This window comes from Rana temporaria, chromosome 4 (genome assembly GCF_905171775.1).
Source record: "Rana temporaria chromosome 4, aRanTem1.1, whole genome shotgun sequence".
Taxonomy (NCBI): domain Eukaryota; kingdom Metazoa; phylum Chordata; class Amphibia; order Anura; family Ranidae; genus Rana; species Rana temporaria.
The window spans coordinates 29,091,765-29,115,223 of record NC_053492.1 but is presented as its reverse complement, the minus strand read 5'-3'; the positions used below and the strand labels follow the sequence as shown (position 1 = coordinate 29,115,223).

The following is a 23,459-nucleotide window of genomic DNA, read 5'->3' as shown; positions in this document are numbered from 1 at the left end:
CACTTTAAACCAAGTGTGTAGATAGTCTACTGGTGGATCAAAACTTGTCAGCCTATAACAGTGATGGCGAACCTTGGCACCCCAGATGTTTTGGAACTACATTTCCCATGATGCTCGACTACACTGCAGAGATATCATGGGAAATGTAGTTCCAAAACATCTGGGGTGCCAAGGTTCACCATCACTGGCCTATAAGGTTGAAACAGGATGCACTTCCAGCAGTATGACGCAGCACCTGTTGTCATCTATAATCTTTGATATCTAAAATCTTTTTACACTAATAAACTTTCGGCTGTTCATTTCTGGTCTCAGTAGGATAATGCAACATTTGGGAAGAAAGATGAAGCTTAGCAGTCCAGCACTTGAAGCCAAGATCGCAAATATCTGAACCGCCACGGTGTACTTGCCACTGGTGCTAAGATAGGCCGGGATGAAGGAGATCCAGACACAGCAGAAGACCAGCATACTGAAGGTGATCAATTTGGCCTCATTGAAGCTTCCAGGTAGGTTCCTTGCCAGGAAAGCCACTACGAAGCTTATCATGGCCAAGAAACCCATGAACCCCAGAGACATGTAGTGAAACACTTTCTGGCCTTCATTGCACTCAAGAATTATTTTATTGTTTTCTGTTTCAGTATTCGTAGTTGGAAACGGAGGTGACCTATGAAGCCACACTGAACATATAGCAATCTGTAAGACCGAACAAAGTCCTACGACATTACGAGGAATGGTGGGACCCAGCCATTTTCTTAGTGGGCTGTTCAGCTGGGTAGCTTTGAAGGCCAGGATCACCATGATTGTCTTAGCCAGTACTGAGGAGATACTAACAGAGAAGATCACACTGAAGATGGTTTGTCTTAGGAGGCAGGTGACAGTGGATGGTTTACCAATAAACACCAGACAGCAGAGGAAGCAGATAATAAGTGACACCAGCAGGGTGTAACTCAATTCCCTGTTGGTGGCTTTGATCACAGGTGTGTCTTTGAACCTAATAAATATCAATAGGATGCAAAGTGCCAGGAAGGAGGACCCAGTGGATATCAGTACTAGTATAATTCCCAGTGGTTCTTGATAAGAAAGGAACTCTATAATCTTCGGGATGCATCTGTTCCGTTCTTCATTTGACCACTGATCTCCTGGGCATCGCAGACATTCAGCAGCATCTGGAATGAAACACTTGTGTTATTTTACTATTCCCAGACTTTTTTTTGGGCTTTTTCAAATACATAAATATGTGCTCAGTTTGCACACTAAACCCTTGACCTAATTTTTATTGCAGTATGCAGGTTCCTCAAAGCCTTGGGTGCTCTAATATGTAAATACAGTGGAACCTCAGATCACAAGCATAATCCATTCCAGGAGTGAGTGAGTGAGTGAGAAACTTATATTGCGCAACACATGCAAACTGAATCGCCTCTGGGCGCTTGGTAACCATTCCCTGGGCCCTCAGAAGAAATGGGGTTTGATCTTTCTTCTGAAGGCCAAGTGGTTCTCCTCCAATCAGATGCTGGTTGGGAGCAAGTTCCATAGTCTGGGTCCTTGGACCGCAAATCTTCGTTCTCCTTTGGACTTGTATCTGGCTTTGGATATCTGGAGTAGATTTTGGTTGGTGGATCGCAGAACGCGATTGGTGTTGTGAGCTTTTAGTTTTTCGCATAGATATTGGGGGGCATTTCCTAGAATACACTTATGCGTTAGACAGAGTACCTTGAAAGTGATTCTGTCTTTTGCTGGCAACCAATGAAGGGATCTCAGTGAAGGTAAGATTGATTCCCATGTTTTTTTCCCAGTCACAAGTCGAGCGGCCGTATTTTGAAAGACTTGCAGATGAGTGATTTGGTATTTAGGGAGTCCGAGATAGAGGGCATTTGCATAGTCAAGTCTGGAGTTGATAATCGTTCCCACCACGACTGCTATATCTTCTTTTGGAATAAAGGGAGTGAGTCTGCGTAGTAGGCGCAGCAGATGGTGCGATCCGCTGACTACTGACCCTATTTGTGCATCCATTGTCATGTAGGTGTCGAAGATGACTCAGAGACTTTTGACTTTGGTACTAGGGGTGATGGTTTGACCCAGAATGGGCGGGGGTGTCCATGTTGTTGCGGGATGATTCTTTCGATTGGCGTGAAACAGGAGAAGTTCTGTTTTCAAACCGTTGAGTTTAAGATAACTCTTCGTCATCCAATTTTCTATCAAAGTAAGGCATTTCTCTAGTCCGAGATAATGATCCTTTTTGTTGCAGATGCGAAAATACAGTTGTGTGTCATCTGCATAGGAGTGGTAAAGTAACTTCTGGTTACTGATGATTTCAAAAAGAGGGCGGAGATAGATATTGAACAGAACAGGCGACAGAGGGGATCCCTGAGGGACTCCGCATGACACCGTGCGTTCTTCAGAAGTGAAATGCCCAAGTTTCTCTATTTTCCAAAAAGGAGGAGAACCAGGATAAATCACATTCCGCGACTCTGGCTACTTCAGCTAGCCGAGTCAGTAATATTTTGTGGTCTACAGTATCAAAAGCAGCACTTAGGTCCAACAGTACCAGAAGACAAGATTCTCTTTGTCCGCTGCCTCGAGAGCATCATCTCATATTTTGAGAAGTGCTGTTTCTGTCCCGTGGCCCGGATGGAAACCCGATTGAAACGGATCGAGTAATTTATGGGTGTCTAAATGCTGTTGTAGCTGTTGTACAACTTCTTTCTCCATTATCTTGGAGAAGACATTTAGGCCTGTTATGGGTCGACTGTTGTTTGGATCTTTTGGGTCGAGGGTGTTTTTTTTTAGAATTGGTTTAATTATGCCCTGTTTCAGCAAGGTTGGCACCATGCCTTCTTTGAATGACTGGTTTATGAGCTGCGTGATAGCTGGTGCCAAAATATCGGCACATTCTTTCATCAGTTTGGTTGGGATGATATCATTGGGCGCTGTGCTGTTTCGCAGAGTACCGATGATATTTTTGGTGGCATCGATGGAAATGGGTTTTAGAGTGAAATTAGTTGTTTGCGGCGGTTTTATATGGGTATTCGGTTTGTGATTTGGGGAGAGGTTGATGACGGTTCTATTTTGCTGAATACTTTCACTGATTTTTTCAATTTTATTAATGAAATAATCTGATAATTCGTTGCAAAATGCTTGTGAATCAGAATTGGGGGCCTCTAAGCAGACTGGGTTCATAGTCTGAGTGACTAGATTGAAGAGTTTGCGGGGGTGGTTTAGGGCATTTGCGATGATGTTGGAAAAGTGATTTTTTTTGGCCATAAAGATTTCTTTGTGGCATTTCTTAGTTATTATCTTATAAATGGTGTGGTTTTCCTCTGAAGAGCTTCTTTTCCAAGCTGCCTCCGCTCTTTTACGCTCTTGCTTTAGCAACGACAGTTGGTCATTAAACCAACTGAAGTTGTTTTTCCGGATACATGTTTTGCGTTTTGGTGCTACTAAGTCGGCTGACTGTAGTAGCGCCTTGTTGATGGCGTAAAGTGTTTCCGTGGCTGTTTGATGTTGTTGGCTTGTTATTATTTTGTTCGCTAATGTAGTTTTCAAGAGTTCCCAGTGGAGCTTCTTCTGAGATCTAGTCCAGTGAGTTGTCACTGGTTTTATCGTTTTTTTAGAGGGGGCATTTTTAGTAATTGCGAATTTAATGGCATGGTGATCTGTCCATGGTTGCGTGTCAATCTCCAAAATGTCGATTTCCAAATCTTGTTTGAAAATGAGATCAAGCGTGTGACCTGAGGCATGAGTGGGCCCATGTACTAGTTGCTGCAGACCTAATCTTTTCAGATGGTCGATGCAGGCGTCGGCGACGGGGTCCAGTGAGGAGTTGGCCCAGAGGTTGAAATCCCCGAGCAGCAAGAGGTGTTTGATGTTTAGGGTATAGGTGGAGATGAACTCCGTCAATGATGTGAGAAGGTGCGTTTTTGGACCGGGTGGTCTATAACAGAGTAAAATATGGACAGTGTCCTGGGGATTTGTTTGCAGTTGCAGAGTGAGGGTTTCCATGAATGGAAGCGAGTTTTGAAGGTCTGGTTTGGTGATCGAGAGGTGAGTCTTGTGGATCACCGCCAGGCCTCCTACTCTTTGCCCCACTCTGTTTTCCATTTGAATGCGGTAATTTACTGGCACCATTTCTCCTAGAATGGTGTTGCAGTCAGCTGTTAACCAGCTTTCTGTGATAAAGAGGCAGTCTAGATCGTATTGTAGAATGAAATCATGGATTTCTTGCCGGTGTCTTACTGCCGATCTTGTGTTGACCAGAGCGCATGATATGTGCTTTGGCTGGGGTAAATGGGTGTGATTTTTGACTGTCGATCATCGTTGCTCAGTTCTTAGAGCTTTTGTGGTGAGGGCAGGTATTTTTGAGGCAAATGGCTTTAGACCCCAAATGGTTTCTGCAGAGTATCTCAGATTAGCCATAGTCGCAGTACGCCTGGGGGGGGGGGGGGGTTGTGATGTTTAACAGGGAGGTTTTAAATGACGATGGGAAGGAAAATTTCAAGTGGGTCGCCCAACTCGCTAAATCCTCTCTCCCTGTTTGATCCAGAGGAAGGCAAAAAAAAAAACTAGCGTCCTGCTTCACTGACTACTGACTACTGGTGCAGGCGGGGCCCCCTGGAGTCAGTTCCTGTGTTGTGCACGCTGTGCGTTGATGTGATTTGCTGTGTGTGGGGTTGAGAGGGTGCGCTGTGTGCGGGGTTGCGCTGTGTGTGGCGTGCAGGGTTAAGGGGGTGCGCTGTGTGTGGCGTGCGGGGTTGAGGGGGTGCGCTGTGTGCGGCGTGAAGGGTTGAGGGGGTGTGCTGTGTGCAGGGTTGAGGGGGTGTGCTGTGTGCGGGGTTGAGGGGGTGCGCGGCGTGAAGGGTTGAGGGGGTGCGCTGTGTGCGGGGTTGAGGGGGTGCGCTGTGTGTGGCGTGCGGGGTTAAGGGGGTGCACTGTGTGCAGGGGTTGAGGGGGTGTGCGGGGTTGAGGGGGTGCGCTGTGTGCGGCGTGCAAGCGTCGAGGGGGGGTGCTGTGTGCAGGGTTGAGGGGGTGTGCTGTTTGCGGGGTTGAGGGGATGCGCTGCGTGCGGCGTGCGGGGGTTGAGGGGTTGCGCTGTGTGCGGGGTTGAGGGGGTGAGCTGTGTGCAGCGTTTAGGGGGTGCGCTATGTGGGGTTAAAGGGGTGCGCTGTGTGTGGGGGCGTGCAGGGTTGAGGGGTTACATCTGTGTACATTTCCTCCTCCCCCAAATACAAAGCTCTCTTCCCCTCAGCTCCCTTCCTAGGCTCGGCTCCCACCATGCAGTACATGCAGAGCGAGTACTCACAGTGTCTGTGCAGGCTGACGTTGAGGAGGGGGCCGTGCCGCACAGTGACAAGCACAGCAGGAGTCAGACTCAACACTCAGGAGAAGCGGCGGCGGACGTCGTCGGCGTCGCTGTGGGGCGGGCTAAGAGAACGCTGGCAGAGCGAGCGGGGGTCCTGGAGGACTCGGAGTCACGTGTAATGGGGAAGGAGGATGCCGCCCTCGGCTGCCCTATATTCCCCCCAGCCCCCACTCTCTGCATGCTGCACGGTCACATTCCCTGGCAATGCTGGCATCATCGTCTTCACTCACTCTGCACGTTCAGTCACTCACTGCGGACACTGAAGTAAGTGACTGAATAGCGCAGAGTGAGTGAAGACGATAATGCCGAAGACAAAGTGTTCAGTGTTACCGGCCGCGGCGCTGGAGCCTAAGCTGCACTTCAACTGTTTTTTTATAGCAAACAGCTGCTCACAGTCTCCTTACCTAATCTCCCGCCTGTCACTGCGCCCCTCCAAATGTTGCGCCTGGGGCAACGAACCCCCTGGCCCCCCCCACGCTACGCCACTGGCCCTGATTACAGTATAGTAATGTAGTGTCACCAATCAGTGCCCACCGGTGCCAGCAATCAGTGCCCACCAGTACCAGCAATCAGTGCCTACCACTGCCCACAAGTGCCACCAATCAGTGACTATTAGCAATGCCAGTCAGTGCTGGCTATCAGTGCCACCTATCAGTGCTGCCCATCACTGCTGTTGATCAATGCCCATCAGTGTCACTCATCAGTGCCTCCCATCAATGCCCATCACTGCCCATCAGTACCACCTATCCATGCCACCTATCAGTGTCCACCAGTAGAGAAAGGGGAACTGCCGCTCTAGGTGAGTGCACTCAGCAATCAGTGTCCTCTCAGAAGCGTGGGTACTGGCAATGCACAAAGCGAAGACCGGAGAAAAGACTGGACAGCCGCACTTCCACGAAATTCTTAAAAAGTTGCTTTTAATTGTAAAAAATGGAAACAGCACTACAAGTCACAGCAGACAGTGGGGTGGATAGCTGACGCGTTTCGCACTGGGGTATCAGCGCTTAGTCATAGCTGAGTGTCCACCAGTGCCGCCTTTCAGTGCCCACAAGTGCCGTCTAACAGTGCCCATCAGTGCCGCCTATCAGTGCTCATTAGTGCCACGTATCAGTGCCACCTATCAGTGCCCATAAGTGTGGCATATAAGTGCCTCCTCATCAGTGCCCATAAGTGCCACCTCATCAGTGCCCACCAATTCAGCCTATCAGTGCCCAATCTAATAGATTAATCGTATTATACCCTTGAATATTTTGTTATGTAGATATCAAATAGTGTATGCAATTTTCCGTAAAAAAAATAATTGTATTCACTCCAAAATCTAATGTTAAAAGTACATACAATTTTGAAGTACTATTGAATGAGATTTGCCAAGTCCCTGTAGGCATCCCCTACATTCAGGGCAGGACTTAGGGTGGTGGGGGCCCCTGGGCTTGAGTGTTGAAGGGGCCCCCTGGAGCCGAGAATTGGGGGGGATCGAAGTTGTTGAGCGGGGGGGGGGGGCGAATTGAAGTTGTTGAGCGGGGGGGGAGCGCATTAAAGTTGTTGAGCGGGGGGGGATTTTGCAGTTGTTGAGGGGGGGAGTGCCTCTCACCTGTGCCAACAGCCGGGGCCACAGACTGTCATTAGCCCGGCTCTCGGCTTTCTTCCCTTCAGCAGCCACAGTCCTCCACACACCACCCCGGTTCCTCCTGCTTCCGTGCTGCCTCCTCTTGCAGTGCGGTGAAAATTAACCCTTTTGCGGGACTGCGGGAAGAAGCTGTCTGTGCGGGAAAGTCCTGCAGAATCCGTGCGTGTTGGGAGGTATGCGGGCCCCTTGCACAGCTTAAAGCATGGACCCCCTGAAGCAGAGAACCTAGGGGGGGTGGGGGTGCTGCCGCCTCAAAGTGAGAAGCGTGGGGGCTGCCTCAAATTGAGAAGCGGGGGGGGGCCTTTACAAAAAAAAGAAGAAATAAAGAAGAAAACAAATATATATAAATATATGTAGCCATCCGGGGCCCTGGGGACCTCTGGGCCTTTTAATAAAAGAAAAAATAAACCTCTGGGCCCTTTAATAATAAAAAAAAAAAAAACATTTATAAAAAATACATAAAAAAAGGGAGGTTGCCAAACCCGGGGGCCCTGGGGACCTCTGGGCCCCTGGGAACCTCTGGGCCTTTTAATAAAAAATAAACAAAAATAAAATAAAAAAAAGGGGGGGTTGCCACATGGGGCCCTGGGGACCTCTGAGCCCTTTAATAAAAAAAAAATATATATATATATATATATAAAAAAATGTAATTTTTTTTATAAAAAAGGTGGGTTGCCATCCGGGGGCCCTGGAGACCCCTGGGCCCTTTAATAATAATAATAATAAAAAATATATATATATATATATATATATATATATATATATATATATATAATAAATATAATTTTTTTTTTTACAAAAAATAAATAAAAAAAAGGGGGTTGCCGTCCGGGGCCCTGGAGACCCCTGGGCCCTTTAATAATAATAAAAATATATATATATATATATATTATATTATATATATAAAAATAAAAAATATATAAAAAAAACATTTTTTTACAAAAAATAAATAAAAAAAAAGGGGGGTTGCCGTCCGGGGCCCTGGGGGCCTCCGGGCCCCTGGGGACCTCCGGACCTCTAAAAAAAAAATAAAAAAAAAAAAAAATTTTTTTTTTTTTTTTAAAGGGGGCCCCCTATTGGGTGGGGCCCCTGGGCTTGAGCCCAGTCAAGGCCAATGGTAAGTCCGGCCCTGCCTACATGTACTGGTGTATGAATTCTTGGTGATTTTTGTATGAAAATTTACTTCTGTATGGGTATTCTCTTTTTTTTATGTTCTGCTGAAAATAAAGCCATAAATACCCTCACAGACTTGTTCCTTATCCAATGATACAAATAAATAATTTTTTAAAAGTGAACTCACCAGTCCTGTTTGAAATGTCTCCTGCAGAACACAAGACACAGTCGAAGCAGCAGGATGGTTGTCCCTGTCTGGTGACCCTCCTGTATCCGGGAGGACAACTGTCGCTGCAATATGAGGGGGGGATCTGCAGACATGGAAAACACCACATACACTAAATTGCTGATAGAGGTGTTAGAGACCCTGGCTGATCCGTACATACTGTATACCCCCAGAGGATATTTACCAAGTGATTTATTGGGTACATCTCTAGCTTAAACCATATGAATGTCAACTGCAGTTCCTATATCCTAAGTCAGTGTTTCTCATCTACAGTCCTCAAGGTGCCCCAACAGGTCATGTTTTCAGGCTTTCCATTATTTTGCACAGGTAATTTGATCAAATTCACTGCCTAATGCCGCGTACACACAACCGTTTTTCGGGTTGTAAAAAATGAAGTTTTTAAGGGTCTAGAAAAAACAAAGTTTTTTTCAACCCAATCCTTAACCACTTAAGCCCCGGACCTTTAGGCAGCTAAATGCCCAGGCCAGGTTTTGCGATTCTGCACTGCGTCGCTTTAGCAGACAATTGCGCGGTCGTGCGACGTGGCTCCCAAACAAAATCGGCGTCCTTTTTATCCCCACAAATAGAGCTTTCTTTTGGTGGTATTTGATCACCTCTGCGGTTTTTATTTTTTGCGCTATAAACAAAAATAGAGCGACAATTTTGAAAAAAATCCAATATTTTTTACTTTTTGCTATAATAAATATCCCCCAAAAACATATATAATTTTTTTTCCTCAGTTTAGGGCGATACGTATTCTTCTACCTATTTTTGGTAAAAAAAAATCGCAATAAGTGTTTATCGATTGGTTTGCGCAAAATTTATAGCGTTTACAAAATAGGTGATAGTTTTATTGCATTTTTATAAAAAAAAATTTTTTTACTACTAATGGCGGCGATCAGCGTTTTTTTTTCGTGACTGCGACATTATGGCGGACACTTCGGACAATTTTGACACATTTTTGGGACCATTGTCATTTTCACAGCAAAAAATGCATTTAAATTGCATTGTTTATTGTGAAAATGACAGTTGCAGTTTGGGAGTTAACCACAGGGGGCGCTGTAGGAGTTAGGGTACACCTAGTGTGTGTTTACAACTGTAGGGGGGTGTGGCTGTAGGACTGACGTCATCGATCGAGTCTCCCTATAAAAGGGATCACACGATCGATGCAGCCGCCACAGTGAAGCACGGGGAAGCCGTGTTTACATACGGCTCTCCCCGTTCTTCAGCTCCGGGGAGCGATCGCGACGGAGCGGCTATAAACGAATAGCCGCGCCGTCGTCCCGGATCGCTCCCCGAGGTAAGCCGCCCGCCGCACGCAGCGGGGGGGGGGGGGGTCCCGATCGGACCCCCCACCCGCTAGAAGGCAAGGACGTATATATACGCCCATCTGCCTGTACGTGCCATTCTGTGGACGTAAATAGGCGTGCGGCGGGCGTTAAGTGGTTAAAACTACCTTGCCTACACACGATCATGAAAAAAAATGCTCTAGCAAAGCGCGGTGACGTACAACACGTACAACGGCACTATAAAGGGGAAGTTCCATGCGGATGGTGCCACCCTTTGGGCTGCTTTTGCTGATTTCGTGTTACTAAAAGACGATTTGCGTGAATGATTTGATGAATGTGCTTACTCCATTACGAACGGTAGTTTTACCAGAACGAGCGCTCCCGTCTCATAACTTGCTTCTGAGAATGCGCGTTTTTTTCACGCCCACACACGACCATTTTTTACCCCGTAAAAAAACGACAATGTTAAAAACTTTGTGAAAAATTAGAGCATGTTCGAAATTTTTAATGGCCATTTTTTACATCGTGAAAAATGCTCTGGAGCCCACACACAATCGTTTTTAATGACATAAAAAAAAAACGTAATTTTTTACAACCCGAAAACCGGTGGTGTGTACGCGGCATTAGGAATTACCACAGCTGTCTAAGGGAAATCCAAAAAACATGACCTGTTGGGGCACCTTGAGGACTGGAGTTGACAAACACTGTCCTAAATAGACATTGTCACCATATTAACTACTTGCCGACCTGCCGCCGTCATTCTACGGCGGCAGGTTGGCTCTCCTGCACGAGAGCCCGTAGCTCTACGTCGGCTCTCTCTCAGGCAACTAGGTCCTGTCAGGGGGGGAAATGCTAATCCTCTGTTCATACAATGTATGAACAGAAGATCAGTGATTTCCCCTAGTGAGGCCACCCCCCCTACAGTTAGAACACACCCAGGGACATACTTAACCCCTTCCCCGCCCCCTTGTGTTAACCTTTTCACTGCCAGTGGCATTTTTATAGTAATCAATGCATTTTTATAGCACTGATCGCTATAAAATTGCCAATGGTCCCAAAAATGTGTCAAAAGTGTCCGAAGTGTCCGCCATAATGTTGCAGTACCGAAAAAAATCGCCGATCGCCGCCATTACTAGTAAAAAAAAAAATATTAATAAAAATGCCATAAAAATACCCCCTATTTTGTAAACGCTATAACTTTTGCGCAAACCAATCAATTAAAGATTATTGCGATTTTTTTTTATGAAAAATATGTAGAAGAATACGTATCGGCCTAAACTGAGGAAAAAAATTGTTTTTTTATATATTTTTGGGGGATATTTATTACAGCAAAAAGTTAAAAATATTATTTTTTTTCAAAATTGTCGCTCTATTTTTGTTTATAGCGCAAAAACTAAAAACTGCAGAGGTGATCAAATAGCACCAAAAGAAAGCTCTATTTGTGGGAAAAAAAGGACGCCAATTTTGTTTGGGAGCCACGTCGCACGACCGCGCAATTGTCAGTTAAAGCGACGCAGTGCCGAATCGCAAAAAGTACTCTGGTCTTTGACCAGCAATATGGTCCGGGGGTTAAGTGGTTAAAAAATGCAGGTCAAAGCTCCAAAAAATAAAAAAAATGTAATGTGTATCTGCAGTGTTTCTTTCGATAAATGATTTTGTATTCATCGTGCCTTTAAACTTGCTAAAAAAAAAATTTAAGTGCACAATGGGGTTTATTTCCTATCGCTGGAAAGCGCAAAATCAGGCTCACTTCTGCATAGAAACCAATGAGCTTCCAGGTTTTATTACCAGGCTTAATTGAACAAGCTGGGGTTAGAAACATACTGGGGTAGATTCAGGTACCTTTGCGCAGTTTTTACGGAGGCGCAGGGCAACGTTTTTGCCCTGCGCCCCCGCAAATCTTCTGCGCTACCCGCGATTCACGGAGCAGTAGCTCCGTAAATTGCGTGGGCGCTCCGGCAAAATGCCCGGCGTAAGCGCGCGCAATTTAAATGATCCCGTAGGGGGCGGGAATCATTTAAATTAGGCGCGTTCCCGCGCCGATCGTAGAGCGCATGCTCCGTCTGGAAACTTTCCCGACGTGCATTGCGGCAAATGACGTCGCAAGGACGTCATTTGCTTCAAAGTGAACATGAATGGCGTCCAGCGCCATTCACGAATCACTTATGCAAACTACGTAAAGTTCAAATTTCGCGACGCGGGAACGAAGGGTATACGTAACATTGGCTGCCCCTGCTAATAGCAGGGGCAGCCTTACGCGAAAACCGCCGTACGCAAACGACGTAAACTGCGTACGCAGGGCTCGCGTAACGTTGTGAATCGGCGTTAGTATGCAATTTGCATACTATATGCTGAGCACAACGGGAACGCCACCTAGCAGCCATCGCAAGAATGCAGCCTAAGATATGCGGGCATAAGAGCCTTATGCCACGCATATCTTAGGCTGCAGTCGGCGTAACAAGGTTCCTGAATCAGGAGCACTCGTTACGCCGGGGCAAGTAAGCAATTGCGCCTGTGTAACTATGGTTACGCAGGCTCAATTGCTCTCTGAATCCGGGCCATTGGTTTCTATGCAGAAGTGAGCTTGATTTTGCGCGTTACAGCTTTAGTAAATAAACCCCATTGTGTACTTAAAAGTGAGGTATGCCTATATTCCAGCCCCTCCGACTTCACATTCCTCACCAGTCAGCTGACCTCTAGTCTCTGCCCCCCAGCTATGCCGTGAACTGAATAGGCGGCTGTGAAGAGGCTGAGTGGGCGGCCGCGGGCTCCGGGGACAGCCCAGCTGGGCAGCCGCGAAAAGGCTGGGAGAGAAATCCAGGTATCAGGAACAGCCCAGGATTCAGTGACCCCTGGCAAATCATCATTCGACCCCCAGGTTGAGAACCACTGCTTTAAAGGGACACTTCTGACCCGCTCCAGCATTGTTTACCAGAGGTCAGTGAGTATTATTAATTCTTACCTGGGAAAATCGCTCATTCCACAGAATTTTGCTGGTGTTAATATCGATCACATGACCTGACTTTGCCTCAGGGTTAAATGATCCAACAGTCAGCATTTGGAATTCTTCTTTAAGAATCTGGATGGTCACAATGTCATATGATGCAGAAACATCTCCATTGGTGTCAAAAGTGATGGTTTCCCCAGATGGGGGGCGGAAAGGGGTTTTCCGTAGAGAATGCAGGACCTGTGGATCCATCAAAGAAAAAAATTAAAAATGTTCTTCTGTTCTATGAGGTTCTCAATGTCATTGGAACTCTTGAAAAATTCATTATGTCTGGATTGTGTTGAGGATCACTGGGGCCTGGCAGGGCTGGACAGGCCTACCGGGACATTTCCCGGCAGGGCTGGACTGGGACAGAAATTTGGCCCTGGACTTCATCCAAACTGGCCCACTTTGACAGGTCCCTCCCATGGCGGCCGGACAACTCCCGCACCCCCCCCCCCGGCCACCCAAGCCCCCTCTCCCCCTTCACTAGCCACTAGCCGTTCTACTTTATTAGAGTAGAACGGCTGGTACTGGTACTCTTATAGGCAGTACCACATGGGGAAGCTAGACATTATTTCACCCGGGGCAAAGAATCAGTTTGGTGCCCCCCCCCTTATGCGCCAAATTTTAGGCAGAAGTGAGAAACTCCCAGGCCATAGCTGTTGAGTCAGCTGTCTGTCCCCTCCCCCCATGCTCCTCTGGTCCTCCCCCTGCTTCTTTGTTCCCCCCAGGTGAGCGCTGCGGGGAGGGAGAGACAGAGGAGCGGAGGGGGGCGGCAGTCCACTGTCACTGAAGCCGGCCCACTGAGCCATCGGCCCACCGGGAAACTCCCTGTAGTCCCAATGGCCAGTCCATCCCTGTTTCCCGGTAGGCTGCCTGCCCTGGGGCCACTTTGAGCTACGCTGTGGCTGCAGCATAGCTCAAATCGGAGTCACGCTGTGTCACAGAGCTCAGTGTGAATAGTTTGGTCGCAATGTGACGAAAGTCACGCCCTCCTCCTAGACCAGCTTGCGTGATAGATGCAGTGTTCTGTCTAGTACACAAGGTGGTCTAGGAGGGGGGCGGGACTTTTGTCACAGCACGACCGAACATTTCATCATTAGATGCGCGCTGTGCCTGTACGTAATCCATTGGCACTAACTGGTGAGGCGGCAATGATTGGCATGGCAAGGCAGCAATAATTGGCGCGGTAAGACGGCAATGATGGGCACAGTAAGGCTACATTGATTGGCACAGTGAGGCGGAAATGATTGACACAGTGAGGCAGCAATGATTGGCACGGTAAGGCGGCAATGATGTGCACAGTAAGGCTGCAATTATTGGCACGGTAAGGATACATTGATTGGCCCGGTAAGGTGGCAATGATTGGCATGGTGAGGCTACATTGATTGGCACGGTAAGGTGGCAATGATTGGCACGGTGAGGCGGCAATTATGGGCACGGTGAGGCTACATTGATAAGCACGGTGAGGCGGTATTTTTTGTAGGGGGGGGGGCTGTGATTTCTAGTTACGCCCCTGCATGTGACTCATCTATTGGTACGTGGATCCATGTGTCTAGGAATTCATGGAACATTCATGAAAAATCCACACTACATAAACTAAACATTGGCCCGGATTCACGTACAGCGGCGCATAGTTATGCCGGCGTAGCGTATCGAATATACGCTACGCCGACGTAGCGCAGAGCGGCGAGCACAGTATTCACCAAGCACTTGCTCCCAAATCTACGCTGGGTTCCCTCGGCGTAACTCGTCGTAAGTGGCAGTGGGCGTGAGCCATGCTAATGAGGCGTGACCCCATGTAAATGAAGGGCCGAGCGCCATCAAGATACGAATAACGAAAGGCGCATGCGCCGGCTCATGGATGTATCCCAGTGCGCATACTCAGAATCACGTTGGAATGAACGCCTAAGATACGTCGAATCACTGCCTACGAGGTGAACGTAACCTACGCTCAGCCCTATTCACGTACTACGTAAACGACGTAAAAAACGACGGATGTGTTCCCTGGTGCAGCCATTTGCATTGATGCTACTGACTTAGACCTGCTTTATGAGGCATAACTTTACGCCGGACGTACGACTTACGTAAACTGCGTATATTAATGCGCCGGGCGCAAGTACGTTCGTGAATCGGCGTATCTCACTCATTTGCATATTCGAATCGTAAAACAATGGGAGCGCCCCTTGCGGCCAGCGTAAATATGCGCCCACGATACGACGGTGTAGGAAACTTACGTCGGTCGGATGAAGCCTAGTTTCAGGCGTATCTTGCTTTCAGAGTCAGGCGCATAGATACGACGGCGCATATGTGCACTTACGCAGCGTATCTCGAGATACGTCGGCGTAAGTGCTACGTGAATCCGGGCCATAGTGTCTAAATCTTCTAAACTACTTCTGTTTATAAAGTGCAGTGGGTATAGGAAAGCCCAAAGAATCAGCTTGGGTGAGGACATCGCTGGACCCTTGGACAGATAAGTGTTCCTATGCCACGTTCACACGATCAGAAATTCCGACAAGAAAACCGTGAATTTTTTTCCGATGGCAATTTGGCTCAAACTTGTGTTACATACACACGGTCACACAAAATTCCGAACGTACAACACTACGACGAGCCGAGAAAGTTCAATTCTTCCGAGCATGCGTCGACTTGATTCCGAGCATGTGTGTTTTTTGTCCATCGGTATTGCATACAGGCGATCAGAATTTCCGACAAGAACTTTTCTTGTCGGAAAAATTGAGAAGCAGCTCTCAAGTTTTTGCTGTCGGAAATTCCAACAGAAAAAGTGAGGCCTCGTACACACGACAGAGATTCTCGGCAGAATTCGCCGAGAAACTCGGTCAAAACCCGGATTCTGCCGAGAATCTCTGTCGTCTGTACAGTTTTGGCTCGATGGAGCCGCCGAGGAGCTCGACGAGAAAATAGAGAACATGTTCTCTATTTTCTCGTTGGCCGCGTTGTTCTATAGGAGAAGGCGGCCCGCCGAGCTCTTCGGCGGCTTCATCCCAAAACGAGACGAGGAACTCGACGTGCCAAGCACGTCGAGTTTCTCTGTCGTGTGTACGGGGCCTCAGATGGAGCCTACACACGGTCGAAATTTCCGACCAAAAGCTCACATGTAACTTTACTTGTCGGAAATTCCGACCGTGTGTACGCAGCATAAGTGTTTTATTTAAAGTCCACAGCTACAGTATTTGTAGCTGCTGACTTTTATTTCTTTGGGGGGGGACTGGAGCTTCTCTTTAACTGTTGGCCTGGAGTTCAGATTTAAAGCCCAACTGAGTTTTTATTTTAAACCTGCTAAATACATTCCAGGTACATAAACACAAAGGCCCAGATTCACATACAGCGGCGTATCTTTCTGCTGGCGTAGCGCATCTCATATGCGCTACGCCAACGTAACATAGAGAGGCAAGACCAGTATTCACAAAGCACTTGCTCCCTAAGTTACGGCGGCGTAGCGTAAATGGGCCGGCGTAAGCCTGCCTAATTCAAAGTAGGCAGGTAGTGGGCGTGATGTATTGAAATGAAGCGCGACCCCATGTAAATGAAGGGCCGAACGAACGCATGCTCAGAATCACGTCGCATATACTCCCTAAGATACTACGGCTCAATGCCTTCAACGTGAACGTAACCAACGCCCAACCCCATTCACGACTTACGCAAACGACGTAAAATCCGACGGCTGTTCCGACGTCCATACTCTAACATGACTTACCCCTGCTTTATGAGGCTTAACTTTACGCCGGACGTACGCCTTACGTAAACCGCGTAGATTACAGCGACGGGCGTAAGTACGTTCGTGAATCGCGTATCTAGGGCATTTACATATTCGACGCGTAAATCAATGGAAGCGCCCCTTGCGGCCAGCGTAAATATGCTCCCAAGGTGCGACGGCGTGGGAGACTTACGTCGGTCATATCAAGCCAAAATTCAGGCGTATCTTGTTTCCTGAATAAGGCGCATAGATACGACGGCGCATCCGTGGACTTACGCGGCGTATCAGAAGATACGTCAGCGTAAGTCCTTTCTGAATCTGGCCCAAAAGGTGTGCAAATCTTACAGTTGCTTTTCTTTTGAGTAGAATAGTTTGTCCCTCTTCAGTGTGCTGTAGAGAAGGATCTTGCTCTCCGTGTGGAAGTCTCTCTGCAGAGCGCTAACATCCCCTGCTGCATTAGTGTTTGAGATCTCTAATAAGCTAGGGAGCATGAGCTTTGCTGAATGGAGAACTCTAGCTCTGCCTCAAAAAATTGTGTATTATACTGCTGCAGAGAGACCACTGCTTCCACCCAGGGAGCAACGGTCCAGTCGCATTTTCCATAATGTAAATTAGTCCAGGAATGGAACTGCATCATAAAGCAAGTGTACAGAGATCCCACCACAGACTTCCTAAGAAGTCTAAAGCCTCATAGACACGATCGGACTTCCATCGGACATTTCCGTGGATTTTGCTCCGAAGGGCGTTGTCCGTGAACTTGGTATGCATACCAGTCCGATCGTGTGTACGGGCCTTAAGAAATCACTGGATAGTTGAACACTCCAGCATCTACCACAAGCTGGTATGTCAACTGATCCTTTCATTTTTTTGGATCACTACTCCAAAAGATTACAAAGGCCACAGCCTAAATTTTGTTTACAGAACTTGATATACCTAGCAGTCGAGTATGCCTTTATCTTTAGGCCCCATGCACACGAGAAGCAAATGCAAACACATGTAAACTCAAGTTTTCAAAGGCAAAAACCGGCGTTTAAAACACAAGTTTTTGCCGCAAATTTCGCTGCGTTTTGCCACGTTTAGCGGCGTTTTACCGCGTTTGCGGCTATCAGTGTTCATAACAAACACATTGTAGACCCTCCCAAAGCTTTGAAACGCAAAAACATTTGCGTCTGAACCCAAAATTTTGCATCTGAAAAAACGAGCCTAAACCCAACTGCTTTAAAACGCAAAAAACTCAAAAAAACGTGAATGTGTTTAAACTCGAGTTTACCAGCGTCTCGTGTGCATGGGGCCTTACTGTCTACCTGCCCTGTTGTCTATGTTGATGTTGGGACATTGTTTAATTAATTTTACCTGCCAAGGCTGAGTACCACTGACATCAGCACAAATACGGTTTTCTGGTTGGCACTTGAGCAGCGCATGAAGAGCATGGGCATAGGCATATATAGCAAGGTAGGCATGATATGTGTAGCTCAGGTCATAGATTTCAAATAATTCTGGTATTTTCACTCTCAGAGTTCCATCTTCAGTGCATGGTGACCCACCACTCATAGAATTTTCTTTATCTTCCAGTGTCCCTTCCCCAGACCAGCTGCAGTGAAAGGCTGTTTCCCAGAAGGGTTTAATGAAGGGAAATGTAGAGTTTGAAGCTGGATGTAGACTTTGAAGGAAGAACTCAAAGCCTGGCATAGGTCTTGTTTTGGGCATTAGGCCTACAGTCCCGTTAAGAACTTTCCATGCCTTCCTGGAGAACAGGCCAGGAGTGATCGTAAAGGAAACAGAAGAAATAAAAATCTTCCCAGTCACACCATCATCAAACAAGGCATCGAGCAACGCCATAATATGAGGCTCAGTGCTGTGGAGGATGATTACGTTGGCTGAACTTTGTCTTACGATTCCCACCACCCTCAGGACTTGCTTCCTGGAGTAGCTCAGGTGGATTTTTTCAACAAATGCTACACAGCTTCCACTTTTCTCTATCTCGGCCCTGATCACCCTCCCACCCTGCTCACCCACATCGTTGTCCACTATCAGCATTCCAACCCAAGTCCAACCAAACAGATTAACGAGCCGCGAGAGGGCAATGTTTTGAAACATGTTACTGGACACTGTGCGCATGAAAGATGGAAAGTTCACCTTGTCACTCAAGGATGATGAAGAGGCCCCATGGCTGATCTGAAAGAGAAGAATGCAAAGTCATTAAAGTAGATGTAATCCCTGACGGAATGATTTACTAAAGCTTTGAATGTTTTTTTCAGCAATATGTGTGCCAGTCCAGTGACATCACATGTCCTCCTTGCCCTTTTCTTCTTGGGTGGATTTCTATTGCTGTAGAGTAGACTTCTCCAAACTGTGGCCTGGGGGCTGGATGTGACCCTTTGTTTCCCTTTGTCGGGCCATTGGGACACAATTCCATCCACTGAAACCAACAATGGCGCAATATTCCTCCCAGTGACACCAACAATGGGGCACTACTTCTCCCACTGACTCCATCAAAAGGGCACAATTCCTCCCATTGACACCAATGATGGGGAAGAATATTCTTTCTATTGACACCAGCAATAGGGCACTAGACTCCCCACTTATACCAAAGGTACAGCATTGCTTACTCCAAGTGGATGTGCCAGGACATTTTCTACTCCCACTGGCCTGAGTCTGGCCCCCTAAAGTTTGAAGGACAGTAGTCTGGCCCTTTGTTTGAAAAGTTTGGGGACCTCTGCTGTAGAGCATGTTGCTACATAATGATGCAGTGTCACTCCCTGCATCTCCCTGCTGGAAGTCCATGGTCCATTCTTAAAGCCCTGGGCTCCCAGGAAGTGGGTTGAATGATGCTGGGTGTCATTTTACCCAAAAGAGGATAGGGGCTGAATCAGTATGCTGATAAGTCTGGGGGGGGGGGGGGTAGAAGGGAGGTAAGTATTGCAAGCTGGACATGGGCCTTAATTTATTCCATAAACATTGTTAGCTTTTGAGACACAGAAAGTCATGTGGCCAATTATGGGGGGTTTAGTTGTTAATTGAAAAAAACATCACATCTACTTTATTAGGCATCAAATTCAAAAGTATTGGGCCATATGTTCTTGTTCAATGTTAAACTTTTTTAAATTGCACTGAATGATCCCACGACAAAAACAATTACATTTGCAGTGATTCCTTTATTTATGGTCCAAGTGACTGGAATCTGCTTCTGACTTTCTTTGGGCTTGTGTGTTAAAGTAGACAACCTAAAATAAAGCTTTCCAGTCACCAAGACTTCAGAGGACATACTTGATATAACTAGGAGGAAATAGGGCATAAAACAGTACTTACATTACCAAATTACTTAAAATGTATTTTTAGCTTACATATATGATTATACTTTAGGAAAAAATAAAAACATATTTGTAACCATCTTGGAGTAAGATACCGGTGGATAGGGGTGGAACCAGGCCCGGATTTACTCCCTTTGCCGCCCCAAGGCCGGGTCCTTCAATGCCCTCCCCGCCTGCGCAGTACAGGGGGAACATTATCTGCCGGGGGACTTTTTCGCCAGGACACTGGGAAGCAGGGGGGATGCTGCTGCTGAAAATGACATTGATAATTGGGGAGGGGGGGGGGGGGTGCTGCTGCCAAACATTACATTGAAAACCACCTCACCTCCTCTTCCCTCTGTTTTCTCTCCTCTCACCATCTGTGAAATGACAGGGGGGGAAATGAAAGTGTCCTCTCCTCTCAGCTGCAGTGCCGCCCCGAGGCCTGGCCTTGTTGTCCTTGTCTGGAATCCGGCCCTGGGTGGAACCCAAGGATCCTGGCAAAGGGAAGAGGTAGACAAACATCATACCTTTCTCTTAGGCCCCGTACACACGTCTGAGAAACTCGACGGGCAAAACACATTGTTTTGCTCGTCGAGTTCCTTGTGAAGCCGCCGAGGATCTCGCCGAGCCAACTTTTCCCATTGACTAATGAGGAAATAGAGAACATGTTCTCTTTTTGGCCCGACGAGATCCTCGTCGGCTTCCTCGGCAAAAAGTGTACACACGACCGGTTTTCTCGGCAGAATACGCCTGCCATCGAGTTTCTGGCTGAATTCTGCTGAGAAACTCGGTCTTGTGTACGGGGCCTGACTGTTCCTCACCTCTGGAACATTATCCCTCTATATCTCATCAAAATAAAATAAAAAAGTGACCATTCCCTCTATATCGGGGGTCTCCAAACTTTCCAAACAAAGGGTAAGTTTTCTGTACTTCAGACTTTAGTAGGGCCGGACTGTGACCCGTGGGAGTAGAAAATTCCACAGTGACAGCGGAAGTAAAAAATATATATACCTTATTTGCCGGCGTATAAGACGACCTTTTATACCTAAAAATATGGCTCAAAAATCGGGGATCGTCTTATACGCCGGATGCAGACTGTGGGCGTCCATTTTTTAAAAGCCACGCCTCCTCCTCGTGCTGTTCCATGATAGGCGGAACACTCAGTTTCCCAGCATCACGGACGTCGTCTCGTTCTTGGCCTCGGACGAGAGGACGTCCGTGATAGGCGGAACACTGAACACAGGCTCTGCTGGGAAACTAAACAGCACAAGGAGGAGGCACGGCTTTTAAAAAATGGACGCCCGCAGTCTCACTCACTCTGCCAGGCATAAAGGAATGAAGATCGGCGAAGTGAGGTGAGGCAATGGCATGGTGAGGCAATGACACAGTGAGGCAATGGCACAGTGAGGCAATGGCACAGTGAGGTGAGGCAATGGCACGGTGAGGCAATGGCAAAGTGAGGTGAGGCAATGGCACAGTGAGGTGAGGCAATGGCACAGTGAGGGGGGGAAGGGGGTCGCCTTATACGGCGAGTATATCTCAAAACCAAAATTTTAGCTGGAAAATTAGGGGGTCGTCTTATACGCCGGCAAATATGGTAGTGCCTGTGGTCAATAGGAGGAGGAATAGTGCCGCATTGTTGGTGTCAATGAGAGGACTAGTACCCCATTGTTGGTGTCAGTGGAGAGAAACAGCTCTCCATGATTAGTGTCAGTGGAAGGAATATTGCCCCATAGTTGGTATGAGTTGGAGGTATTACTGTTGGTGTCAGTGGAAGGAATGGTGCCTCATCAGTGTTAGTGGAAAAAATGGTGCCTTGTATCAGGAACAGGAACAGGAGGAACAGTGCTGAAGGGCTGGAAAAAGGCAAGCAAATGGCCACGTCTGGCCTTCGGACTGTAGTTTGAAGACCACTGCTCTATATCGAATCCTTTGCCTTTCTTCAATGACCATTCCTCACCTTTGAAACCCTAGTCCTCTAAATAAAACCTTATACCTTTCTTCTATGACCATTCCTCACCTCTGTAAAACTATCCCTCTATATCAAACCTTATATCTATCTTCTAAGACCATTTCTCACCTCTGGGACAATATTCCTCTATATCAAACCTTAAACCTTTCTTATATGACAATTCCTCACCTGTCGAATGCTATTCCTCTATGTGACATCTTATTTCTTAAACTTGTACCTTTCTTCTTTGACTATTCCCTACTTCTGGAACACTATCCCTCTATACCAAACTGTATACCTTTCTTATATGACTATTCCTCACCTGTCAGACACTATCCCTCTATATAACACCTTATACCTTCCTTCTTTGACCAATCCTCACCTCTGGAACACTATTCCTCAATTTTTTTTTCCCATTCATCCACCTCTAAAATACTATCCATATGATATATATCATACCTTATAGCCTTTGACCGTTCTTAGCTTTAGAACCTTATTCCTCTATCTCAAACCTTCTACCATTCTCTGATGTTCCTCATCTCTGGAACATTATTCCTTTTAATTACACCATATTCCCTTCTATGAGCATGCCTCATCTCTGCAAAGTTCTCCCTCTGCTCATACTTTTCTCTGAACATTCCTCACCTCTGAAACACTATTCCTCTATAATCACACCATATACCTCACTTTGTCTGTTGTTCATCTTAAGAACGCTATCCTTCTATATCACCCCTTGTACTTTTCTCTGATTGTTCTCTTATTATCACACCTTCTACTCTGCTCTCACTGTCCCTCTCCTGTGGAACACTATAAATATATATCACACTCTACTTCTTTCTTTGACCATTCCTCACATGGGGGACAAAGGTCCCAGGGGAGGGACCTGATATAACTGATGTTACAAATTTACAAGAGAAGAGGGTATAAAAAAGTTCTTAATCTACAAATTGTTTTTAAATCTATTTTTAGCTTTACTCTATGTCTACAACTTGAGTTGGATACCTGTGGATAATGAAGGACTCCTAGGATCCTGGCAATGGGTAGAGACAGAGCTGATGCCATGTCTCCAACTATCCCAACCATGGCAGAGGACTTGTGGCAGTTGTATTGAGGAACAGGGTTTCCTACCCCTGACAAAAGGGACATAACCCCTCCTATGGCCCGGAGCTCTGACATACAAGACTCCAAGAGGCTGAAGCCAAGAGTGATGTTAGGCAACAGGTCTGAAGAGTTGTTAATTTCATCAACTGCAAACTTGAGGCCCAAAACATCCCGGTAATAACGGATGTGGAACCTGTGCAAGAAACAGAGAGGAAACATAAGGTCATGTCTTTGCTCTCTTAACCCTCTTATATTTACATGGTTATTTATATTGCTCTTGTTGATTCCCATTCCTCTGGAAATCCCTCTTCTGTGACACACTTTACACCTTTGTAATGTTCACCTCTAGAATTCCACTATCTGACACCTTATGAGAGCTCATCAACTATGGACCATCTATATAAAACTGTATACTTTTCCTTCTATGACTATTCTTCACCTCTGGAACAATATCTCTCTATATCAAACCTTACGTATATGACTATTCTTCACCTCTGGAACAATATCTCTCTATATCAAACCTTACGTATATGACTATTCCTCACCTCTGGAACAATATCTCTCTATATCAAACCTTACGTATATGACTATTCTTAACCTCTGGAACAATATCTCTCTATATCAAACCTTACGTATATAACTATTCTTCACCTCTGGAACAATATCTCTCTATATCAAACCTTACGTATATGACTATTCCTCACCTCTGGAACACTATCCCTCTATATCAAACCTTAAACTTTTCTTATATGACTATTCCTCACCTGTCGCTCACTATTCCTCTATGTCACAGTTATAT

At 46.5% G+C, this 23,459-nt stretch overlaps 1 protein-coding gene across 1 annotated transcript; it reads right to left on the bottom strand.

The window, feature by feature from the left end:
- Positions 1–207: 207 nt before the first annotated feature.
- LOC120935584 (extracellular calcium-sensing receptor-like) lies at positions 208–22,951 on the bottom strand. The gene is made up of 5 exons (XM_040347632.1): positions 22,504–22,951; positions 19,455–19,591; positions 17,624–18,490; positions 12,571–12,795; positions 208–1,176 (listed from the first exon to the last, which is right to left on the bottom strand). Exons 1-5 carry the CDS (start codon positions 22,949–22,951, stop codon positions 262–264), a joined length of 2,592 nt encoding a protein of 863 aa, XP_040203566.1. The 3' UTR covers positions 208–261.
- Between the last annotated feature and the right edge of the window lie 508 nt (positions 22,952–23,459).

Bases quoted from the DNA above. Each gene is read 5' to 3' on its own strand.
- LOC120935584 (XM_040347632.1), bottom strand. From the start codon at position 22,951: ATGGGAATCAACAAGAGCAATATAAATAACCATGTAAATATAAGAGGG. The intron at 19,592-22,503 runs GTAGATTAAGAA...ATTTCCTCCTAG, and splicing joins AATAGATTTAAAAACAATTT to TTATATCAAGTATGTCCTCT. The intron at 1,177-12,570 runs GTAAGAATTAAT...AAATAACACAAG, and splicing joins GGAATGAGCGATTTTCCCAG to TGTTTCATTCCAGATGCTGC.